Here is a 21,008-nt window from a genome sequence, read left to right as displayed (position 1 = left end):
ATTGTAGTTTGAGTTAATCCTGCGAACCAATGGGATTGGAGAAAACATGGTAAGGATATGGTCGAGACTGGGAATGGCAGAGAGAATTTAAGACGGTGGAATCACGCAGGAGTCGGAACCAATCAATGGGACATTTTATACGTCATTGGCACGCGCCGGAAGCGCGGCTCACAGGCGCTCAGCGGCAGGCAGCGAGGATGGCCGGGTTCGCTGAGCTCGGTCTGTCCTCGTGGCTCGTGGAACAGTGTCGGCAGCTGGGTTTGAAGCAGCCCACACCCGTGCAGCTCGGCTGCATCCCCGCCATCCTGGAAGGTGAGTGTGGCCGGGCCTCTTCCCCACGAGGCATCTCCGCTCCTGTGCCTCCTCCGTTCCCTTTATCCATGCTGGTCCCGAGAGGCGAGGGGCAGCCTCGGGCGTCTCGGGGAGCCTGGTTCCGGAGGCAGACATGGCAGTGTTGTTAACGTTTAGGCTGCACGACTCACTGTGTGTCCGCGCACAAGTGATGTAACCCTGAAACGTCTATAGTCTCAGAACTCAGGGAGGTTTTGGTGAATGACTAACCGATAGTACTGGGAAAATTGAATAGAACTTGCACTACTGTCTTCATTTTATAAATGGAAACTGCGGCTGTCAAGTTTACTGGTAGATCCAGGACTCTTGATTCCGTGACTGCACTTCTCCCCACTCTTCTGGCCCAAACCAGTTTGCCATTGCAGAGATGCCCACAGGAAGCCTAGGCCGTGGCAAGATGACGGGTTAAATAAACAAAGGTGAAAGAATCAATAGGGAGCATAAGATGCAGATTGGAGGAGGGCATTCTAAGTTCCCCGGGCTCAGATGATGGTGGTGGTGGTGGGGAGGGTTGTCAAAATGAGGTACTAGTTAGTAGCATCTTGAGTCATGGATATGGGTTCCAGTCCAGCCTGCTACTCATCAGCTGTGTTTCTGGGCAAATCTGAGTCTCCCTTCTGTTAAATGGGAATGATAATGATCTCTCCTTCCTAGAACTTGTCGGTATGCCTGGAATGGAAAGGGCATGGGCTGGTATCAGTAACAGCTCAATGGACACCTGTCCACACCTAAACTGTTGATGTTGCTTTGCCCTCTGCCCAGGTCGGGACTGCCTGGGCTGTGCTAAGACAGGCAGTGGCAAGACGGCAGCATTTGTCTTGCCCATCTTGCAGAAGCTCTCTGAGGATCCCTATGGCATCTTCTGCCTTGTCCTGACGCCCACCAGGTGAGCCCCCCATAGGCCTCCTGGGTGAGTTAACCAGTTGTGTTCTCTTGGACAAGCAGCTTTCCTTCTCTTTGCCGTACTCACCCTGTGTGCAAAGTGGGGACAGAAATCAAGTCCCCCTCTTCAGAGTGCTGCAGAATTAAACAAGATAGTGTGTGGAAAATGCTTGGCACAGAGCTTGACTCAGGGCAAGCACTGGACAGACAGGAACTGTCAGTAGCCTTGTAGCTTAAGAATAGGCACCTCTCTTGTTCTTGGTCATAAAGTTGTGGTGGTTGACATGGTAAGTTTTGTTAATGACAGGAGAGGTAGGCACTGCATGCTATGAGAGTGTGGCCTGGGAATGGGTGGTGTCAAGGAAGGCTTCAGTCGGGGTGCCTTAAAAGATGAGAAGGGTCTCACAAAGGGACAAGTTTGGGGAAAAGTAATCTAGGCAGAGGAAACTGCGAGTACATTCATGCAGAGGTGTGAGGGGCAGGAAACAGGAAGGGCATTGGGGGGCTGGCATATTAGAGCCAGCTTGAGAAGGGCCTTGAATGCCAGGTTATAATTGGATCTGAGGGAGAGGGCGAGACAAGAGGCCAGGAATTGGGGGCATGGGCTGAGAAAAGGCCTGGTTGGAGCCAGGGCCAAGGGGCAGAGAGGAGGGCACTTGAACACTGGCTTCCCCCAGGGCAGGAGGGTTTCAGGCTTTGGTGACTGGTGTCAAGGCCATTGCTGAGAACATGGGAGGAGGAGAGGCCAGTAGGGGAGGGGCCCTGGGCTGTTCTGGGGTCCAGTCTGGTAAGGGGGAAGGGTCCACACAGGCCTCCAATGCTAATCGTCAGAGTTTTTGTCCAAAGAAGACTGGAAGCCATGGAGGGTGTGTGAACAGAGGAGAGCAGGTCGGGAAGCCCTGGGGGTGGAGATGGGAATGGGAGACAGGTACAAAACCTCTGTGTTACCCAGCCCGGCTCCTTCACACCCACAGGGAGCTGGCCTACCAGATCGCAGAGCAATTCCGGGTCCTGGGGAAGCCTCTGGGCCTGAAAGACTGCATCATCGTTGGCGGCATGGGTACGGGGGCCCCAGGGAGGCTTTGGGTATGGGACCCCTGCAGTCTTGGACCACCTGCCCAGCCCCACCTCTTGCCCTCCACCTGCAGACATGGTGGCCCAGGCCCTGGAGCTCTCCCGGAAACCACATGTGGTCATCGCCACGCCAGGGCGCCTGGCTGACCACCTCCGCAGCTCCAACACGTTCAGCATCAAGAAAATCCGCTTCTTGGTGAGTTGGCCTGGGCACTGATTCATCCATTTGGAAAACGGGTCCCACAGGACATCCAGCAGAATGTTAGGATCGTGACAAGGATAGCTCAGACCCACAAGAGGGAGTCTGTACCTGTGGGGGTGGTTGGGAGCAGGGCCTGTCTAAAGAAGTGACATTGGAGCTGAGACAGGTGATGGAGCAGGACCTCCAAGACCTCAAGGGAGCGTGCTCCCAGGCTCATGGTCAGAGCTGGGAAGGAGGAACATGGGGAGGCAGGCCAGCCTTGGACAGCACACTCACCCCAAACCCACTACCACTACCCGCTGCTGCTGGCGTTGCAGGTGATGGACGAGGCAGACCGGCTGTTGGAGCAGGGCTGCACTGACTTCACCGTAGACCTGGAAGCCATCCTGGCAGCGGTGCCAGCCCGCAGGCAGACGCTGCTCTTCAGTGCCACCCTGACTGACACGCTAAAGGAGCTGCAGGGCCTGGCCACCAACCAGCCCTTCTTCTGGGAGGCTCAAGCCCCGTGAGTCCACAGCCACATTCCAGGGGTGTCAGGGGCAGGCAGGGGTGGTGGTGGGGTTACACCCAATACACCCAATGGAGATTATTGCCCATAGGTGGGCAGGGCATTGGCCGAATTCAACTGAGGCCTACCCCTTCCCAGGGTGCGCACGGTAGAGCAGCTAGACCAGCGCTACCTGCTGGTGCCTGAGAAGGTCAAGGACGCCTACTTGGTCCACCTGATCCAGAAGTTCCATGATGAGCATGAAGACTGGTCCATCATCATCTTCACCAACACATGCAAGTGAGCTTGGTGGGCCCGCTTCCCACAGACTTCCATGAGGGCCCAAGAGGTGGCCCGCGGTCCCAGGTGGGAGGCACACAGCCAGTCTCCGCCCTCCAGGGCCTCGCTCAGACCAGAGGTTTTGGGAGATTTGCTCAAAGTGGCTCAGAACACGCCACTCACCAGGATCACATCTTCTGAAGGTGGAGCCAGGAATGGGGGTTCCTCAGATCTGCCCTTAACATGAAAGCCAGGCTGTCCCCATTCTTGGAGCAGCCTATTCACTATGGTCTAAGGTCCCTGAGGCCCAATGCAGCAGCACCCACACCCGGGGCTGTGCTCCCCATAGTCCCAGGGGACTTTCGACTCTTCTGAAGCATGTGCAGGGATTGTCAAGAGGCTGTAGACTGTTCTGACGTGAGCCAGTAGGCGGGCAGTCCATACCACATCGATGGGACCTGAAGAACTTATTGGCTACCTGAAAAGTCTGGGTGTGGGGCTGACTCTTGCTGGCTTAGGCTGGGAGGAGTCAGCAGAGAGGATGTCAGTGGGCAAGGCACCCTGCACCTCAGCTTGTCCCTGCCTGTCTGTGCAGGGGCACCTGCCTGGGGTCCTAGGCAGGGTGGGGGGCAGGGGGGCAAAGAGCACTTTCCCAGGACCCCAGCTTTGTAGGGGCTGAAAGTGCATTCTTCCCACCAGGACCTGCCAGGTCCTGTGCATGATGCTACGCAAGTTCAACTTCCCCACTGTGGCTCTGCATTCTATGATGAAACAGGTGAGGAGACCCCCACCTGCTCTCCTTGCCTGTGACTCCTCCCAGCCTCCGGGCCTTTGCCTAGGCTCTTCCCTCTGCCTGGTACACTCTTCCTGCCACCCCCCTTCGCCCGTTCTGGCTTTTTTAGTCATCTCCCTCCCTGGACTGTGCACCCTGTGGGGGCAGGACCATCCTGGCCCCAGCCCTGTCCTAGGCCTCATACAATAAGTGCTCATTGACTAAGATGGTATCTGACCCCCATCCCCATTCCCCCAATTCTTCCCTGATCCGGCTCAGAAAGAACGCTTTGCTGCCCTGGCCAAGTTTAAGTCCAGCATCTATCGGATCCTGATCGCAACAGATGTGGCCTCTCGGTGAGCAGAATACTCCGTCATATGTGCTGGCCCGGTGACACCCCCACAGAGGGGCCAGAGGGGGAGGCTGGCCTCGGGCCAGGATTGGGTAGCCCGTTTCACTGCTGAGTGACCTTGGGTGAGTCCCAGCACCGGTTTTACCACGTGGGCAGTGGTGTTGATCGGCCTCTGCCTCTAGGGGCCTGGACATTCCCACGGTGCAGGTGGTCATTAACCACAATACCCCTGGGCTCCCAAAGATCTACATCCACCGAGTTGGCCGGACAGCCCGTGCAGGTGAGTAGACGGGGGGATGGCCTTTGGGGAGCCATCCCTCCAGCTTGCCCACACTATGAGGAGCCAAAGTCATGAGCTAGTGGGACAGGTGGGGGGATACAGCCCCAGGCGAAAGCTGCTGGGGAACTGTCCTTTTAAAAGCAAAGGTGGGGGTACTTTGGCTTTTTCATGGAACCTACATCTGTCTCTGGGGACATAGCATATACTGCCCCAATCCTCATCAATCCCTGTTGCCTCACTTCAGTCCTCTTAAACTGTCGGGCTGCCAATTGGCACCTTGCAGTGAGTGGGTGCATGAGCCCTGGTGAATGTGGTGTTGCCTATGGGATTTGATATCCAAGTTTAACCCCTCACTGTGACCCTAGCCAGTGGCCAAGGAGACATCCATCTCTCTGATCCCCAGCTCTAACAGGGAGGGGTGCTGCATTTGTGAGATTTTGTCATGCCTGGAGTGGAGAGATACTTTCTGGGGCTGTACTGGTCCTGCCCCTTCTCTCCTGCCCTGTGGCCTCAGGCAGATCACATCAGCTTTCTGGACCTTACTGCTTTGTCAAGTGGTGGGTAACGAGAACATGATGTCTGTTTGAGGCTGCACCAAGGATCATGGGCCTGGTCAGCTGTCAGCGCTGGTCCAGCACTAGCCATTGTCACAGAAACGGAACGGAGAAACTGGCATGCAGAAATCTGGGCTGAGGCCTGTCACAGCTTACTGCTGCCATAACAGCCTGGGCTCCCTGGCAGCCATGCCAAAGGGGGAATCAGCCACATCACCTGCTCCAATTAGGGCCAAGCTGGCAAGAGAGCTACCTCTCCCTGGTGTCCTGCAGCTCAGCTCCCCTGGGGCTGATCACCCACTACACGGGTCTTGCTGGGGGTCAAGCCCTGATACCCCAGGCTTCCTTCACCTGCCCCCACCTACCCACCAAGTTCTGACCCCTCATCCTGGCCCCTGGCACATAGCAGGTAACTGTGGTATGTCCTTACAGGGCGGCAGGGACAGGCCATCACACTGGTGACACAGTATGACATCCACCTGGTTCATGCCATCGAGGAGCAAATCAGTGAGTAAGGGGGCAGGAGTGGGATACCCACCTGCCTTCTCACACGAGCCAACTTAAACCACTTTCCTTCCTATACATCCCCCAAAGAAGTTTCTTTTGCCCAATTATTGAAAGAGAAGCTCCCCATAATGGCCATCTGGTGGGCAAGGTCTGGTTTCTGAGACCTTGTGTGGGTGGTCCCTGTGAATAGGTCCAAGACCCTAGGGATGAGGCTTGAGTCTGTTTAAAACCCCCGTCAGGTAGTTTAATGTGTAGCCAAGACCAAGAACCACGAGGGCATGTCTAATCACCAGTGACTCCTCAAATTCAGAAACAGCTTGACTTTAGAGAACACTGCCCAAAAAAGTACTTTCCCCCCCAATCCAGTTCTTAGCATTGGTAACCACACACACACACACACACACACACACACACAGAAGCAGTCTGTATCCTACTTAGGTCTGAAATCCCAGATCTTGCCCACCTGACTTTTATCTGTTAAGACGCCCAGACACCTTGCATGCCCCCCCCCCCCCCACACACACACACTGGGAACTCAGTATTGGCTGAAATTCCTCTTCCTGTCATGTCTGCCCCCTCCCCCACCCTTGTCCCCACAGAGAAGAAGCTGGAGGAGTTCCTGGTGGAGGAGGCTGAGGTGCTGCAGATTCTCACACAGGTCAACGTGGTGCGGAGGGAATGTGAGATTGTGAGTGTCCAGGAGCTGATCTTTGGGACCCAGGGTGCTCCTTTCGAGATGGGAACTACCCCCCATGACAGCCTCTCCCTCTCCCCCCCAACCCCAGAAACTTGAGGCAGCCAACTTTGATGAAAAGAAGGAAATTAACAAGCGGAAGCAGCTGATCCTGGAGGGAAAGGTGAGTGCTGAGCCAGCAGGTGGGAGGCAAGGTTCCTGAGGTAGGGAGTAACCAGCTCAGCCATCTCCCTGTCCTCCCCGAGCCAGGACCCTGACCTGGAGGCCAAGCGCAAGGCTGAGCTGGCCAAGATCAAGCAGAAGAACCGGCGCTTCAAGGAGCAGGTGGAGCACGCGTTGCAGCGGCAGAAGGCTGGTGGGACTGGCCGCAGGGGCCGTCTGCCCAAAGCCCGACCGGACGCCCGCTCAGGCCCAGGACCTGGCCGAAGGCCCACTCAGCCCCTACCTGCCCTGCCTGAGACTCCTTCATCAAACTGAGGGTTGGAGAGTTGGAGGGCAGTTTTCCCCTCCCAAGCTGCCCAGTACCCCTCAGTGGAGCCCATGGACGCCCACATTGTGCAGTACATGGCACCTCTTCTGTGGCCCCAACTGGCTCCTTCTCGAAGCCTTGGCCCAAAGCCAAGCTATCAAGGGAAGAACACTGGCCATGTGGCTGGGCCCATCTCCATAAGCAGTGACTCCAGCCCAGGGCCCCCGAAGAGGGTGCTGTGGGCCCAGAAGTGAAGGTGTGTCATTTGCGGGAGATAATAAATGGGTCTTTTGACTTGCCCAGTCTGCCTCGGGGCACAGGAGTAGGAGAGGGTATGGTTTCCTGTGCCTTTTAAGTCCCCTGGGACCTTATGTCACTCCACCCCCCCCCCGCACCCCCAGTTCTTCATTCCTGTTGGGCCAGGCCCAAAACTGAACTACAGTGCTGGCTGTTCCAGGTGGGTGACCTTGGGTTGGTGAGTCCCTCAGGGTCAGTTTCCTCATCTGTAAGTGGACATAGCAATTGCACCTCTTCAAATGCGGCCATGAGGTTGGTGAGATCATCCTCTTCTCTGGAGAACATGGCTGTGGTCTTCAATGCCTGCCCACCTCATCGAATCTAGGGTTTGCAGCCAGAGTGAAGGGAGGTTGAACGAGGGCCACCTAAGTCCAAACTGGTCCAGACAACATGGGCTGAGCCCCAGGGGATGGGGGCAGCAGGACCAGGCAGCTGTGGGCCTAGCCCCTCCCCAACCCCGCCCCCCCCTTCCCACACACACACACTTGGGCTCTGAGCCTCATCCTGCTCGCCTCGAGTGACTTTCCAGTCCTACATGAGCAGAGGACAGCTAGGATGTATTGGAGAGGAGACAGGAGAAGGTCCAATGACAACATTTAGTGTCCACCCACCACACACACACAGTCATGCTTAGAAATGTAATCTGGGCACCAGCCTGTGCCCTGGTGGAGAGTCTAGAAATCTTACACAATGAAAAGCCCCCAATCGCCCCTAAGCTGTAAGCAGCCAAGCCCTCTATTGGCTGTCAGCCCTGGTCCCTGCCAGGGCCAGTGGCCTGCTGGGCCGCCTGCGGCCAGCCCATGCCCCAAATGGGAAGCATTTGTGTAGAACCTGCTCCCATAGGCTCCAGCTCCTACAAGGACAGGTGGCCAGGCCGGGCTCAGGGAGCACCCTCGGCTAGGCGGGCCAGGCCCTCCCGCAGCTCGCTCAGCTCGAACAGTCTGACGTCCAGCAGCTGTGCGGCCCGGCCCACCTCAGCCCTTGCCCGTTCCCGCTCAGCCCGAGCCTCCTCCAGGCTGCGCTCTGTCACCCGCAGCTGGTGCTCCAACTCCACGTTGCGGGTTTCCAGGTCCTGCAGGGAGAGGGTGGGCAGGGTTACCAGCCCTGACGGGGGCATGTTTCTGAGTGCCATCTCCACAGTTCCCCGTGGGCCAAGTCCCCCTCCGTCTCTTGATCTCCCTGCCACCTGTGCTGAAGACACTCCCTGCTCCCCCAGCCAATTTGGACACCATAGAACTGATCACGGCCCTCTTCTGAAAGCCGCCTGTGACCCATCAGGCTGGGGATGAAATCTACACATCCCCCTCCTCCTTTCTCATTCCAACTCAGCCTCGCTGGCTTTGTGGTTCCTCAGACACACTGATACCCTCCCCATCTCAGGGCCTTTGAGGACATGCCCCATGACTGTTTCTTGGATAAAGTTTTTAGCAAAAGCCAGGCCAGTCAGACCTGTGTTCAAATGCAGGCTGGGGAGGTGTGAGGACTTGATGGGGTCAAGAAAGCCAGCAGGGATTAAAAAATTGCCAGTTGAGTAAATGGATCTAAAACCTTGTACCAAGAACAACCGTTTACAAGCCACCTCAGACCTTCCATGCATCTGCTCCTCCCAGTCCTTCACCTTAGGCAGCTGTCTTCCTGACCCCACTTACAGATGGAGAAACGGGCCAAAGGGGACCAGCCAGGAAGGGAAGAGACCAAATCTGCGTCACACCCGAAGCTGGCTGCCCAAGCGCCGTCACCCCATCTCCTGGCAACCACACACACCTGCACCTTCTGTTGCGTCTCCTCCCGATCCACTGCATCAGGGGCCTCGCGGGGCACACCGGCCTGGCTCTTGAGTGTCTGGATCTCCTAGTGGAGAAGAGTTCCCAGGGTGTTCTGGGGGTCCTGGCTCTCCCATGGGAGGTCAGGGAAGGTGAGGCCTGGGGACACACATACTCAGGCTCTGTGCTCACCTGGTCCTTGGTCCGCACTAAGGACTCCAGCTGCTCCAGCGCCTGGCCCGGCCCCTCTTTCTCACTGACTGGGGTCGGCTCTGTGGCTGCCTGGGCCTCCAGTTCAGCCACCTGGGTGGACAGAAAGTTCAGCACCTCTCTGGGGAATCTGCCTTCTGCTCAGTCCCGCCCCCTCTGCTCGGAGTTACCACCCCACCCCTGGCAGGGAAGCTTTAGGGTCTGACACCCGTTGAGGTGGGCGCTAAACCAGACCCATTTTACAGAGCGTGAAACTAAGGCTCCGGGAAGTAACCTATAGATCACACAGCCAGTTGGTGAACCCAGGACAGACAGGACATGCTCAGGCAGGGGCTCTGAGAGGGAAGGGTGCCCTCACCCGCTGCCGCAGCCGCTCGGCCTCTGCGCGCTGTGCCTCGAGCTGCTGCCTCCACTGGGCGGCGGCCGCGTTGGCCTCTCTCAGGGCGCTCGCCAACTTGTTGTTGCTGTCCTGCAGCGCGAAGAACTCGGCCTCCCACTGCACCTCGCCCACGGAGCTGCGGGGACGCAGCGGTCGGCGTCGGGTCGAGCCAGCCCGACCGCGCTAGGCTAGGGGCGGGGCCGCGCTAGGCTAGGGGCGGGGCAGCACGAGAGGGGGCGGGGCCGCGCTAGGCTGGGGGCGGGGCTATGACGGGCGGGCGGTTTGGGGGGCGGGGCCACGCTGGACAGTGCGGGAAACTGTACAATGGGCCGAGGCGGGGCGGGCGTGGGGGCGGAGCCAAGGCGCGGAAGTCCGGGCAGGCGGGTCCTGCCGGAGAGTGAATGGGACTGGGCGGTACGATCCCTGCCGTAGGCGGGGTCACTACAGGCGCCGGGTGTTTGTTCAGAGACAAAGGGAATGCGGCAGGAGCCCGGGTCAGCCCACGGGGACCCAGCCAGGCGGGGTGGGGTTGGGAGGCTCCGTGGGGGTAGAACTATCCGGAGGAGGCGTGAGCGGGGCGGGGGCAGGGTCATCCCTCGGAAGGCGTGGCCAAAGCGGAGCGCGTGCAAGGGCGCGGTCGGCTCCCGAACTCCGGAAGGGGCAGGATTGTTGGGGTCACCCGCCTCCGGGTCCCAGGCTTTGGGTCCATGGTCAGATCCACCGCCCGTCGCGCTGGGCGGCTTCTGAGAAGCGGCTCGCGCAGCCCCACCTCCTGCCGCGGCCCGGTGCCCCGCCCTACCCCCCTCACCCCTCGGACAGCATCTTCTTGAGCCGCTCTCGTTCGGCAGGGCCAGGGGCTTCCGCGCTCTGGCTGCGGAACAGCTTCTCGTCGCTCGGGGGACCATTGGTGCTGATGAGGGGGCTCGGGGGCACCTAAGGGTGTGGACAGAAGCGGGGTCACGGGAGGGGGGGTGTCAGTCAAGGACCGGTTAGAAGATCATGGTTAGGCTCAGGACTGATGTTACTGAGGTCATGGCTGAGAGCAGGCGCCCTTCCCCTCTCACCCATCCTCCATGGTTCCCCGTGGCCCCCCTGGACCAGAGTTCTGGACTCTGGCCCCCAACCTTGCCTGCCTGAGCTCTCACCAATTCCCCAGCAGCAAACCTGACGCAGGTCAGTCTAAACCCAGAGATGCTCGAAATCTGCCCTGGGGGGCATGGGGAGCAATCTGAAACCTTAGGAACAGGACCCCTCTGGGGCCAGATTTCAACATCCATTTCAGGAAGCCCTCTCCACCAAGCTGAATTTGTTATGACTTCACCTCAGGAGCCTTGAGGGCAGGGGCCAGCCTGCCTTTTCATCTCTGTAACCCCAGTCCAGCCTTGGGCCTGGCACACAGTAGGTGGCTAATAAATTACACAGTAAATTCATGGGGGAAACTGCCCGGGAACAGCTCTTTACTCCACCCCCTCAGCCATCTCAACTTCCAGGAGACCACATTCCCCCTGACATGCTCCATGGCACCCACACTCCTCTCCTCCGTGGCCCCTGACACAATTTGTGAGCATCTGGTTCTAGGCACCAGCACATCACAACGCAGGAACCCTAACCCCACCCCCTCCCCTCATATCGCTGGGCAGGCATGGGACAGGGAGTACTGACCTGATGAGTGGAGAGCCCTAGGGCTGGACTGGTGAGCTCCCCGCCATCCTGAGATTTCTCCCTCGCCAGCCTCGCTGCTTCCTTCACTTCCTGGAACTTCTCAGCAAACTGAGGAGGGGGGACAGAAACAGTCAGTCAACAACCCCTGGCCCCCTCCCCTGGGGCCCCAGCCAGAGCCATCCCTGTCACTTACAAAGGGAACTCTGCAGCCCCTCATCTCATGAACCGGGAAAGTGGAAGAAGGCTTGGAAAATGATGTCCCAAAGGGCAGAGTGAGCCTGGGAGAAGGGGGTGGGATGTTCATGGGGGAGGCTTACATTGAGCCACCCTGAGAAAGGAATCGCCGTTCCCTCTCCATCGAGCTTATTTCAGCAAGGAGAGCCTCAGGTGGGTGCTGATCTGTCTTTAATGCGTGGAACACATGCAAATATCCTTGTATGACAAAGAGAAAGCAGGTCTTGGGACCTCAGCCCTAGCCAGCAAGAAAGTGATTGTCCTGTTCTCATTTTTGTTACAATAATTTTTGTTTGTTTTTAAGATGTTTTTATTGATTTCAGAGCCTGCAACCCAGGCATGTGCTCTTGACCGGAATTGAAGGCCGATGCTTTATCCACTAAGCCAAACCGGCTAGGGCAGTTTGAAAATACTTTTTAAAGGAAATATTTAGCACTGGCTGGTTTGGCTCAGTAGATAGAGTGTCAGCCTGGGGATTGAAGGGTCCCAGGTTCGATTCTGGTTGGGGGCACATGCCCAGGTTGCTGGCTCAATCCTCAGTGTGGGGCATGCAGGAGGCAGCCCATCAACAATTATCTGTCATCACTGATGTTTCTATCTTTGTCCCTCTCCCTTCCTCTCTGAAATCAATAAAAATATATTTTAAAAAATAAAATAAAAGAAATATTTACAGTTATACAGCCACTTGATCTGTGCAAAGGGGCTGGCGCAATTCACTGGGGCAAATGGTCTTTTCAAAAATGGCCCAAGATCGCTGGGCCAGTGTGGGTCAGTGGTTGAGCATCAACCTATGGATTCCAGGTCAGGGCACGTGCCCAGGTTGTGGACTCAATCCCCAGTAGGGGGTGTGCAAGAGGCAGCGGTGTTTCTGTTTCTCCCTCTCTCTTCCTCTCTGTAAAAATAAATAAAATATATATTTTTTTAAATGACCCAAGATCAACTGGATACTACTGTGGGAATAAATACTCCTACCATACACTACCCACAGAAGTAAATTCAAGACCTAAATATGAAAGGAAAACAAAAGCTAATAGAAGAAAATCGTCATGCCCTCAGCGGGACTCAGAGAGCACAAACCAACCATCCAGGGAAACAATGGATAAAACAATACTGACATCTAGACAGCAGAGGGTGGAGGGCAGGGATGATACAGTGCTAGTGTGTGTGGGGAAGCACCCAGCCCACTCCTGGAACCCAGAGAGGGGCAAGGTGTGTTGAAATTGGAGGTGTCCTGCAGAGCTGGGATGTGAATCAGGGAAAAGGGAAGGGCTTCTGGCTTTTCCACTTCTGCAGCTGGGAAGGTGGAGGCCCAGCACCTGACCAGGGGCCCCAGTGCACCCGAGAGAGGACACAGACCCAGCCCTGTCCCTTCCACCGTGTACCCTTGAGGCCCACCTGGGTCAGATGCTGTTCAGAAGCAAAGCCAAGGCCGTAGACAGTGTTGGCACGACTGTCTGCCCACTGTCCGAACTTCTGGGAGGTTTTGGTAAAGGTCATGTTGGGGGTGACAGTACTATTGATAATGGCCTGGGGAAAGGAGAGGAAAGTTCAAGGTCAATGGAACTGTTAAATAATGAACATGAGAGCAACTAGGGTATCACTTTATATGAGTGCCTCCAAGGTCCTTGTCGGAGCCATGTCACAAGGAAGAGACTGGGGCCCAGAAAGGGTCAGGGCTCCTCTAGACCTGTCCCTGGACACACAGCAAGGAAACAACCAGATCCAGGCCCACCACCCCAACCAGGCCCCGCCAGGACCTTGGCACCCCCAATGCTGATGATTCGGTAGACGTTGCGGGTGGCATCGTAGAAGTAGGAGACAGTGAGTGCGTGCTTGCCCGCAGGGATCCAGTTCCGCTTGGTAGCTGGGTCGATCTGGAACACATGTGCCCTGGTGCTGAAGATGGGCTGCTCCCTGCATGGGGAGAGGGTGCTCAGTGGGGACTAGGCACCCCCCAGAGGGCTCAGGGCCAAGCCGGTGGGGGCAGGGGCTCACCTGGCTGTGGACATTGGTCAGGCTGGGCTAGGTGGGCTCCAAGGGGCAGCCAGAGAGGTGGCAGGAGCTGCTGGTTCGGCCTCTGGGGTAGAAAGGACTTGTGAATGTCCCCCAGGACAGGCTGAGGGAGGCCAAGCAGGTCCAACCTCAGGACTCACCACCAGGTGCACCATTCATGGAATTTCAACCAAAAAGGTGAGAGAATCAGTAGATCACTGAGATCAAGGAGACCCTGCCTCTCTCCACCTGGAGAAGCTCCGACAACATCCTGGGCAAGAGATGGCTGTCCGAGAGGAGTCCGAGAGGTGGCCTCTGACATCTCCTAGCCTCATCTGGGTTATTAAAACCTTGGTGAAGCCCCCTCAGTCTCAGGGTGGGTTGAGGAGGCCGAAGCCAGCTCGCCTTTAGGACTTTCCACACATTCACCTATCGCTCCTCAAGCCAGAGCCTCCAGCAAAGACTGGCCCCCACCGGGTGCTACTGGGAGACCTATCCCCACTGGCCTCCCAGAGCACAGACTCGGTGTCAAAGTCCAATCAGGGAGCCCCCATCCTTGTCAAAAAGACAAGATGCAGCCAAACAGGACTGCCCTGGTACCCACTACCAGATCTCCCATCACCACTCACTCCCAATACCAAGGGGGCTGAGTGGAACCAAGGTTGAATATGGACTCCCCACACGCCTCTCTCTAGCCACCACCCCACAGAAGCCAGGAATAGCTGCGGGGGGCAGGGAGATGGGGGGATTTTTTGACCCTCCCCCTGCCCCTCAAACTTGCATCCAGAGTATCTGCAGGGGACTCAGGAGGGACCTGGGGGAGGGGAGGCAAGTTGGGGGAAGGGACGCCCGGGCTTAGTGGTCTCCGTGGTCCGAGGGGGACTGCACCCCCACCCGAGTCCTGGGCAGCTGCTGTCCTGGTCACGGGGTCTGAAACCCGAGCCCCTAGTGGGGGAGGGGCGACAGCTCCGGCCGAGGTTGGGGGCAGTGCTGGGTCAGGCTGGGGCTCCGGGGTCCCAGGAACTCCGGCCCTTCCGGACGGGGCGCTCCTGCCGTGACTTGCGCGTTTGGGAAAAGTTACTCACCAACTAGTCATGCCCCTCACGCCGCGGGCCGCGAGGCGCCCGGAGGGGGCCCGACCCCGCCCGGTGCCCGGGATCCTTAATCGCTTGTGCGGGCGAAGCCCACCCAGGTGCCCCGGTCCGGGATCCTGACAGTCAGGATCGAGTCCCCACACGCGTCAGGAGTGGGGCGCCCAGTGCGCGCCGCAACTTCGGGATCTGCGGTCCCCAACCTTGGGACTCCAAGATCCCCGTGACGACCCGGATCCGGGTCCAGAACTTTGGGACCATATTATCTGCCTCCTCCAACCCCAGGCCCATAACTTCGGGGATCCTCCGCGCCGCCCCGATTCTTGAACTTTGGGGACCCTCTGCCCCCTTCCATGCCCAGGTCCAGAATCTCGGGGTCCCTTCGCGCCCTCCCCAGGTCTGGAACTTCGGAGACACCTTCGCAGCCTCCTGCGAGGCGGGGCGAGGAACTTTGGGAAGCTCTCACTGTCCCCTTCCCGACCCGAGCTACGGAACTTGGGGCCCTGAGCCCCCGCAAGACCGGGTGCTTCGGAGCTTCCCGGACCGCCCTCAGCCTCCGTATCCAGAACTTCGGGGCTCCCCGCGCCCTCTCCCGGCCCGGGAACTTCGGGGCCCCCCGCGCCAGCACGCCATCTCGGTTGGCCAGGCTCACCCTGCCGGCTGGGCTCCCCGTGAGTGTCCCGGCGGAGTCGGGTGCGGCCCGCGGCGCCGACTCCCCGCGCCCTCCGCGCCGCCCGCGCCTTTGTCTGCGCTGCCGCTGCCGCCTGCGCCGCCTCCGGTCCCATTGCAACGGGTCCCGACGCAGCCGCCGCCCGCCCCGCCTCCCCGCCTCCCCGCCCCTCCACATCCCCGAGGTCTCCCGCAGCTCCCCCTGCCGGCCCTCCGCGGCGGGGCGGCGGGGCGGGGGAAGGAGGTCGGAGAGCCCGGTGCAATGGGGAAAGGGCCGGGAGGGCGGGGAGTAAGGGTGGGTAAAGGGGCTGGGGTGAGGGAGGGACATTGACCCAGACCCAGAGACAGAGAGACTGGGGGAGAGGCAGAGACACAGGGACCGGCAGACAGAGAACTGTAACTATGTGGCAAAACAACGGTGACGATGCCAGCGACGGCTGGAGGATGTGTGTTAGGGTCCCGGAATCCAGGGTGGAGGGAATGAATGTCGGTGTCCAGTTCCCACCACATGGGCGAGTCAGCTGGAGGTCCGCATGACTGGATTGCTCCTCTGGTCAGAGGCAGTGCACCCCTGCACATACATGTCAGGAGCACATGATCTTATACATGGTGATCACCGCACCCCCACACCCCCCCCCCCCCGCCCCAAGTCACAGGATGCCATTGCATGCCTGAAGCTCTGAGCCTCGCCACAGTTAAGCTTTCTGACCAGAGTTTTTGCTTTTCGTCTTCTCTGTCACATCTCCTTTCCCTCTTCTTTTATTTCTGTTCCCCTGACAAGAATCACACATCTGAGCTAGTAGCTACCTTCAAACTGCCCTTAGGTGAATTCTGGAGACTTATTCTCAGGCCAAGATCTGAGTTTACTCCCTCCAGGACTTTGCCCACGCTGTTCCCTCCACCAGGCACACCCTTCCTTCAGACTCATATCTGCCTTGTCCTTCCAGGCTTGGCTCCATGGTCGCTCTCCTTCTAGAAGCTTCTCAGACCAACCTGGGCTTGGAAAGGATCTCACCCTATCCTGCCCCAGGCCCCCCTCCCTTTCTGTGATATCCCTGATGTGCGTTACCTGTTTATTTGTTCAACTGTGGCCAGATCTGGGCACTCCTGGCGGGCGGGCACATCCTGGACCCCCAGGCTCACTGGGGAAATGGAAGCACAGACTCAGTTTCTAACTCACAAAGGCATCTGCACCAGCAAAAGATTTGGCTTTGCTCTCAGGCCCGAAGCCACAAAATGCATGAACAAAGAGAATGCCGTCTGTTCTGTGCAGAGTGACTTTTCCTTATTACCAAAAATATAATTAAAAAAAAAAAGTAACTGGAAAGGTGCCGGCAGGGCCAAGGCTTCTGGAAGTGAACCAGGGTGTGCTGAATGCCGGGCTGCTATGGCTCGGTGGCTAGGGCCACTTGGCCTTTCTGTGGGGAGGGGCCCAGGCCAAATTTCCTCCTTGTGTGGGCAGAGGCAGCAGCAGGAGAGAAAGTGGGGAGGTGAATCCTTTCCTGGGTTCCCCTCTGGCTCTAGCAGGGGCTGGGACGGTGCTGGCCTTGAGCAGCCCTAACCTGATGTTGTCTTAGTCAAGTCCAAACTGAGGGAGTGGCTTTGTCAATTCGGACTTCAGTTTTCTCACCTGGAGAATGGGCTGATGCTCTCAGGGCTGAGGTGGGGGAGGAGGCAGGGAGGATCCAGGTGACACCAGTAGCTCCTCACTGTCCCCTGGATGTAGACACAGACTGAGGCCCCTTCTCCTTGCAGGGCAGAGAGGCTGACTAGAAGCCACAGCTTTCCCTTCGGGTTGAACAAGGACATGAGGGAACGAGCAGCTTGTCATTGGAGGGACCAAAAAGGAACTAAAAGGGCTTGTTTGGCTCTAGGGAAGCACTTTGCTGAGTGAACTTGCGACCTCTGTCTGGTTAAATCTGACCCAACCTTTGAGCTAAGGCTAAATACTCTCTGCTCCCTGGAGGGTTCCTGTCCTATCCGATCAGGGGAAGTCTGTCATTCTTCCCCAAAGCCACATGCCCAACCACATGGCGTGGGTCACCATGGCCACCTAGATCTGTTATGGCACGATCTGGCTACTGCCCACCTCTTCCACAGCTTTGCGCCAGCACCTAGAGCAAGCCTGATGTGCAGCAGGAACGCGGTAAATGCTTCCAGAAGAAATGGATCCCTAGGCTCCAGTTTTGGTCCTCGGTTGTCTCCAGAGTCACATGAGCCAGAAAGTGATTCCCAGCCTTGCTGCCTCTTACCAGTGTGGGCCACAGGCTAACCTGACAAGCTCAGGGAAGGCCTGCATGGCAGTCTGGCAAACTCAAAGACCTAAAGTAACCACAAAGGATGGTCTGAAATTAAACTTTAGCTAAAAGCAGTGATGGTGGGCAGTCACCTCCTAGGCCGGTATCTTCACTGACAAGCTCAACCTTTACCTTAACTGAGCCTGTCTGTCTTTTTGCATCTATGATGACATATCCTTGAAATGTCTGGGTAACTTGTAACTTCCCTTTTTCTGGACCCCTGGGGGACAGATACCACACATTCCTTCATTGTTATCATGTTCATTGTTCCTGTGCCCACCTAAGTATGTGTTTATCATTTTACTTTTTATCCAATCCCAGGGGTTCCCCACCCCCCGCCCCTCCCCCCCCTTTGCTTTCTCCCGCCTCTCTACTCTCTCACCAATGGATTTCATGTAACCCACCTACGTCCCTCCTTTGATTGCAGTGTATAAAAATAGAGGAAACCCCACCATTCTCCGGAGCATTATGTCAATTAGTTGAGGCCCTGCTTCCCAGCAATTGTCGACAGTTTGGCTCAAATAAACTCACAAAAATTCTTTACAGGTTTGAATGTTTTTTATGTTAACACCAGCAGTGTGACCTTAAAGAAGCCAGTCTCCCTCTCCGTGCCTTAGTCTCTCCATCTATTAAATGTGCGTAAGAATGCTGCTCACTTCTGAGGTTTCCCGTAAGAATCCAGCGAGTCCTTGAGTGAAGAGGGCATGGGCCCAGGAGCTTAGTAATGTTCACTGTTATAAACACATTTATTCTTTTTTTTTTTTAAATATATTTTATTGATTTTTTACAGAGAGGAAGGGAGAGAGATAGAGAGTTAGAAACATCGATGAGAGAGAATCATCGATCAGCTGCCTCCTGCACATCTCCCACCGGGGATATGCCCGCAACCCAGGTACATGCCCTTGACCGGAATCGAACCTGGGACCCCTCAGTCCGCAGGCCGACGCTCTGTCCACTGAGCCAAACCGGTTTCGGCAACACATTTATTCTTGAGTGTTTGGGCATGTGGTTTCGATCCAGAGCAAAGTTCTTAGAATATTCTTTTTTAGGGTTGAAGGGTCCCAACCCGGTGTGAGCTCAGGTCCAACCTGGCGTGATATCCTTTAAATCTTTAGCTCTGAACTCCTATGTGCCTCTCCAGCCATCCTCCTCCTTCTCATTCCCCTACAGCCATGCCAGGGGAGCCAGCATCACACCTTAGCCTGGGGAAAACTATTCATCCCTCAAAGCCCCATCTTCACTGTTCTCTTCTCTGAGAAGCCCTCCCTCCTCTTCCTCTAGACCTCCCCAACACCCTCCCTCCTTCTGATCCAATCCTGACCCCAAGGGGCTGGGGATGTTTGTGTCTAACACTGACTTCCAAGCTTAAAGGCACCTCAAGGGCTGGATTGAGGCTTCCCTCGGGTTTTGCATCTCCCAGCATTGGGTGGATATATGGGGATCATGGCAGAGGAGAGTTTGATGACCCAGTCTTGGTGAAAGTGGCCCTACCCGGTGTTGCTCAGTGGTTAGACCGTCTGCCCACACACTGAAGGGTCATGGGTTTGATTCTTAGTCAAGGGCACGTACCTGGGTTGCAGGTTCGATCCCTGGCACTGGTTAGGGCACGTGTGGAAGGCAACAAATCGATGTGTCTCTCTCACAAAGATGTTTCACACACTCTCTCTCTCCCTCCCTTCCTCCCTTCCACTCTCTCTAAAAATCAATGGAAAAAATACCCTTGGGTGAGAATTAACAACAACAAAAATGTGTGTGTGTGTGTGTGTGTGTGTGTGTGTGTGTGTGTGAAAGTCGCCTGCCTTAAATTTAGATTCAACTCGATTTCTACCCAAGGCCAAGGTTAATTCACTAAACAAACAGCACCCAGGAAGTAAGAGCCAGGCACCTTTAGGCCCAGGAACAAAGGGGCTGGGGGCTGGGGTCATGCGCTGGGTTACGGACTTGAGTTCCCAGGACCAGGAGAGCCCCCTCCTAACATGGATCTGGGGTCTGGATCCCACAGACCTAATTACCCTCATTGCCTCGTGCACTAATTACCTCCACCGTGCCAGGTGGCTGGGCGGGGCTGCTCCACTTTTGGGAGGTAGGTCGCGCGATTATTTTTGGCTTTGCCGTCCTTGAGGGCTCCAGCATCTGCCCGAATGAAGGGCAGAAATTGGGGCGGAGAAATTGCAGCAGGAGGGACACTGGGAGATGTGGGGGTTGGGTTGGCCCAGGAGCTCCCTGAGCAGGGACTTTGGACCTGAGGCCTGAGGGTCTTTGGCACATAGCTGAGGTGGCAAGACCTGGAGGGGCTGAGAATCAGCTCTGAGGTGGGCTGTTCTGGAGGTCTGGCACCATTGGTGGGAGATGGCTGGGGGTGGGGACTGGTCCGATGGGCCTGGGTGGGAACTGCTGTGTGTTTCTGGGCATATGACTTCCTCTCTTTGCACTTTTCTTGACAGATTAAACAGGGATAATAACTCACAAAGAGTGCTCTAGGCAGAGGGCACAGTGTGTGCAAAGGCCCTGAGGTAGGGATGGACTGGGTGCATTGGAGGGAGGCCAGGTGGCCAAAGCAGAGTGAGTGGGAGGAGAGTAGGGGGTTCTGTGGGCTGAGGGGCCAGGTAGGGCCTCATGGGCCATGGTGAGGTGTGGGTTTTGTTCCAGGTACTGGGGAGCCTTGGGAGAGTTTGGAGCCAGAGAGGGAGGGATGTGATCAGATTTATACTGCAGGCTCCAGGCTGAAATTTAGCTCTTAGGAGAGAACCGGGGTGTGTACATGTGCAGACCCTCCTTTTCTGTGAGCCTCAGTTTCCACATCTTGGACAGAGTTCTGAGGCTCAGACAGCCCCAGCACACACTGGACCTTTAGCCAGGGAAGCTCCCCTCTCCACAAGTTCCTGAATTCTGGCTGAGCAGCCTGCATGGCCTCGCCTTTGCCTGCCCTCTCCTCCTACTCTCCTTCTGTGGCCTTGAAGGAACAGCTGTGGGAACAGAGAGCAGGAGGCCTCGGGGAAGACAGTGAGGAGAGGCTCTGGGGAGAAGGGGGGCCGTGTTCCTGTTTGGTGACGGCCCACATGGGGCCGCCCAGTGCCGAATGTTCTTGCAGGAATTGAGTGACTCAGATGCGGCAGCCTCTTCTCTTGATTTGCCAGGGAGGCCTTTCCTGGTCTCCAGACACAGGTTGGAGTAAGGATTTGCCTCTCTGGGCCACCCCGTAAAACAGCCCTCCCTCTGCCCCCCAGGACCTCTTTAACTGGCTGCATTGCTCACCTTCCTGCTCTCCCGGAGGCTTCAGAGGAAGAATCCAGCTTCTCATCACCATTGGCTATGCTGCTGGACCCCACATCTGAGCCTCTGAACTCAGTTCCAACACCTCCTCCTCCAGGAAGCCTTCTCAGACTCCCTCCACTCCCCTAACCCTGACCCCATAGGGGTCCATGTCTGGCTCTGCTTCTACCTCAAACTGGGGCTCCTTGGGGTTCAGGTGTAGGTCAAGACCTCTCAGGGCCCCAGTGCCACCCAGTAT

At 56.9% G+C, this 21,008-nt stretch overlaps 2 protein-coding genes across 4 annotated transcripts; one reads left to right on the top strand and one right to left on the bottom strand.

Moving 5' to 3' along the window:
• Window positions 1–170: 170 nt before the first annotated feature.
• DDX49 (DEAD-box helicase 49) lies at window positions 171–7,202 on the top strand. The gene is made up of 13 exons (XM_081091829.1): window positions 171–312; window positions 1,114–1,237; window positions 2,208–2,293; window positions 2,382–2,503; window positions 2,827–3,014; window positions 3,156–3,296; window positions 3,975–4,050; window positions 4,327–4,403; window positions 4,582–4,679; window positions 5,666–5,740; window positions 6,340–6,428; window positions 6,526–6,597; window positions 6,684–7,202. Exons 1-13 carry the CDS (start codon window positions 198–200, stop codon window positions 6,909–6,911), a joined length of 1,491 nt encoding a protein of 496 aa, XP_080947955.1. The 5' UTR covers window positions 171–197; the 3' UTR covers window positions 6,912–7,202.
• Window positions 7,203–7,777: 575 nt separating this feature from the next.
• HOMER3 (homer scaffold protein 3) lies at window positions 7,778–16,308 on the bottom strand. Of its 3 annotated transcripts, none has more exons than XM_081091076.1 (10): window positions 16,270–16,308; window positions 13,444–13,525; window positions 13,206–13,362; window positions 12,844–12,975; window positions 11,215–11,322; window positions 10,361–10,485; window positions 9,532–9,688; window positions 9,156–9,266; window positions 8,965–9,051; window positions 7,778–8,272 (listed from the first exon to the last, which is right to left on the bottom strand). In XM_081091076.1, the coding sequence occupies exons 2-10, from the start codon at window positions 13,455–13,457 to the stop codon at window positions 8,081–8,083; spliced, it is 1,083 nt and encodes a 360-aa protein (XP_080947202.1). In that variant the 5' UTR covers window positions 13,458–13,525; window positions 16,270–16,308; the 3' UTR covers window positions 7,778–8,080. The 3 variants fall into 3 exon arrangements, with proteins under 3 accessions (XP_080947202.1, XP_080947200.1, XP_080947201.1); XM_081091074.1 differs by lacking the exon at window positions 16,270–16,308 and adding an exon at window positions 15,184–15,350; XM_081091075.1 differs by lacking the exon at window positions 16,270–16,308 and adding an exon at window positions 14,526–14,543.
• Between the last annotated feature and the right edge of the window lie 4,700 nt (window positions 16,309–21,008).

This window comes from Myotis nattereri (assembly GCF_964212035.1).
Source record: "Myotis nattereri genome assembly, chromosome: 5".
Lineage (NCBI taxonomy): Eukaryota > Metazoa > Chordata > Mammalia > Chiroptera > Vespertilionidae > Myotis > Myotis nattereri.
This window is presented reverse-complemented; position numbering and strand designations above follow the sequence as displayed.

What these genes read in the sequence shown, in the direction of transcription:
- HOMER3 (XM_081091076.1), bottom strand. An exon ending in TCAGCATTGGGGGTGCCAAG is followed by an intron (nt 12,976 to 13,205) that starts GTCCTGGCGGGG and finishes TCCTTTCCCCAG; the next exon opens with GCCATTATCAATAGTACTGT. An exon ending in TAGGGCTCTCCACTCATCAG is followed by an intron (nt 10,486 to 11,214) that starts GTCAGTACTCCC and finishes CCACACCCTTAG; the next exon opens with GTGCCCCCGAGCCCCCTCAT.
- DDX49 (XM_081091829.1), top strand. Translation starts at nt 198, where the DNA reads ATGGCCGGGTTCGCTGAGCTCGGTCTGTCCTCGTGGCTCGTGGAACAG. An exon ending in TCAAGAAAATCCGCTTCTTG is followed by an intron (nt 2,504 to 2,826) that starts GTGAGTTGGCCT and finishes CTGGCGTTGCAG; the next exon opens with GTGATGGACGAGGCAGACCG. An exon ending in GCAACAGATGTGGCCTCTCG is followed by an intron (nt 4,404 to 4,581) that starts GTGAGCAGAATA and finishes CTCTGCCTCTAG; the next exon opens with GGGCCTGGACATTCCCACGG.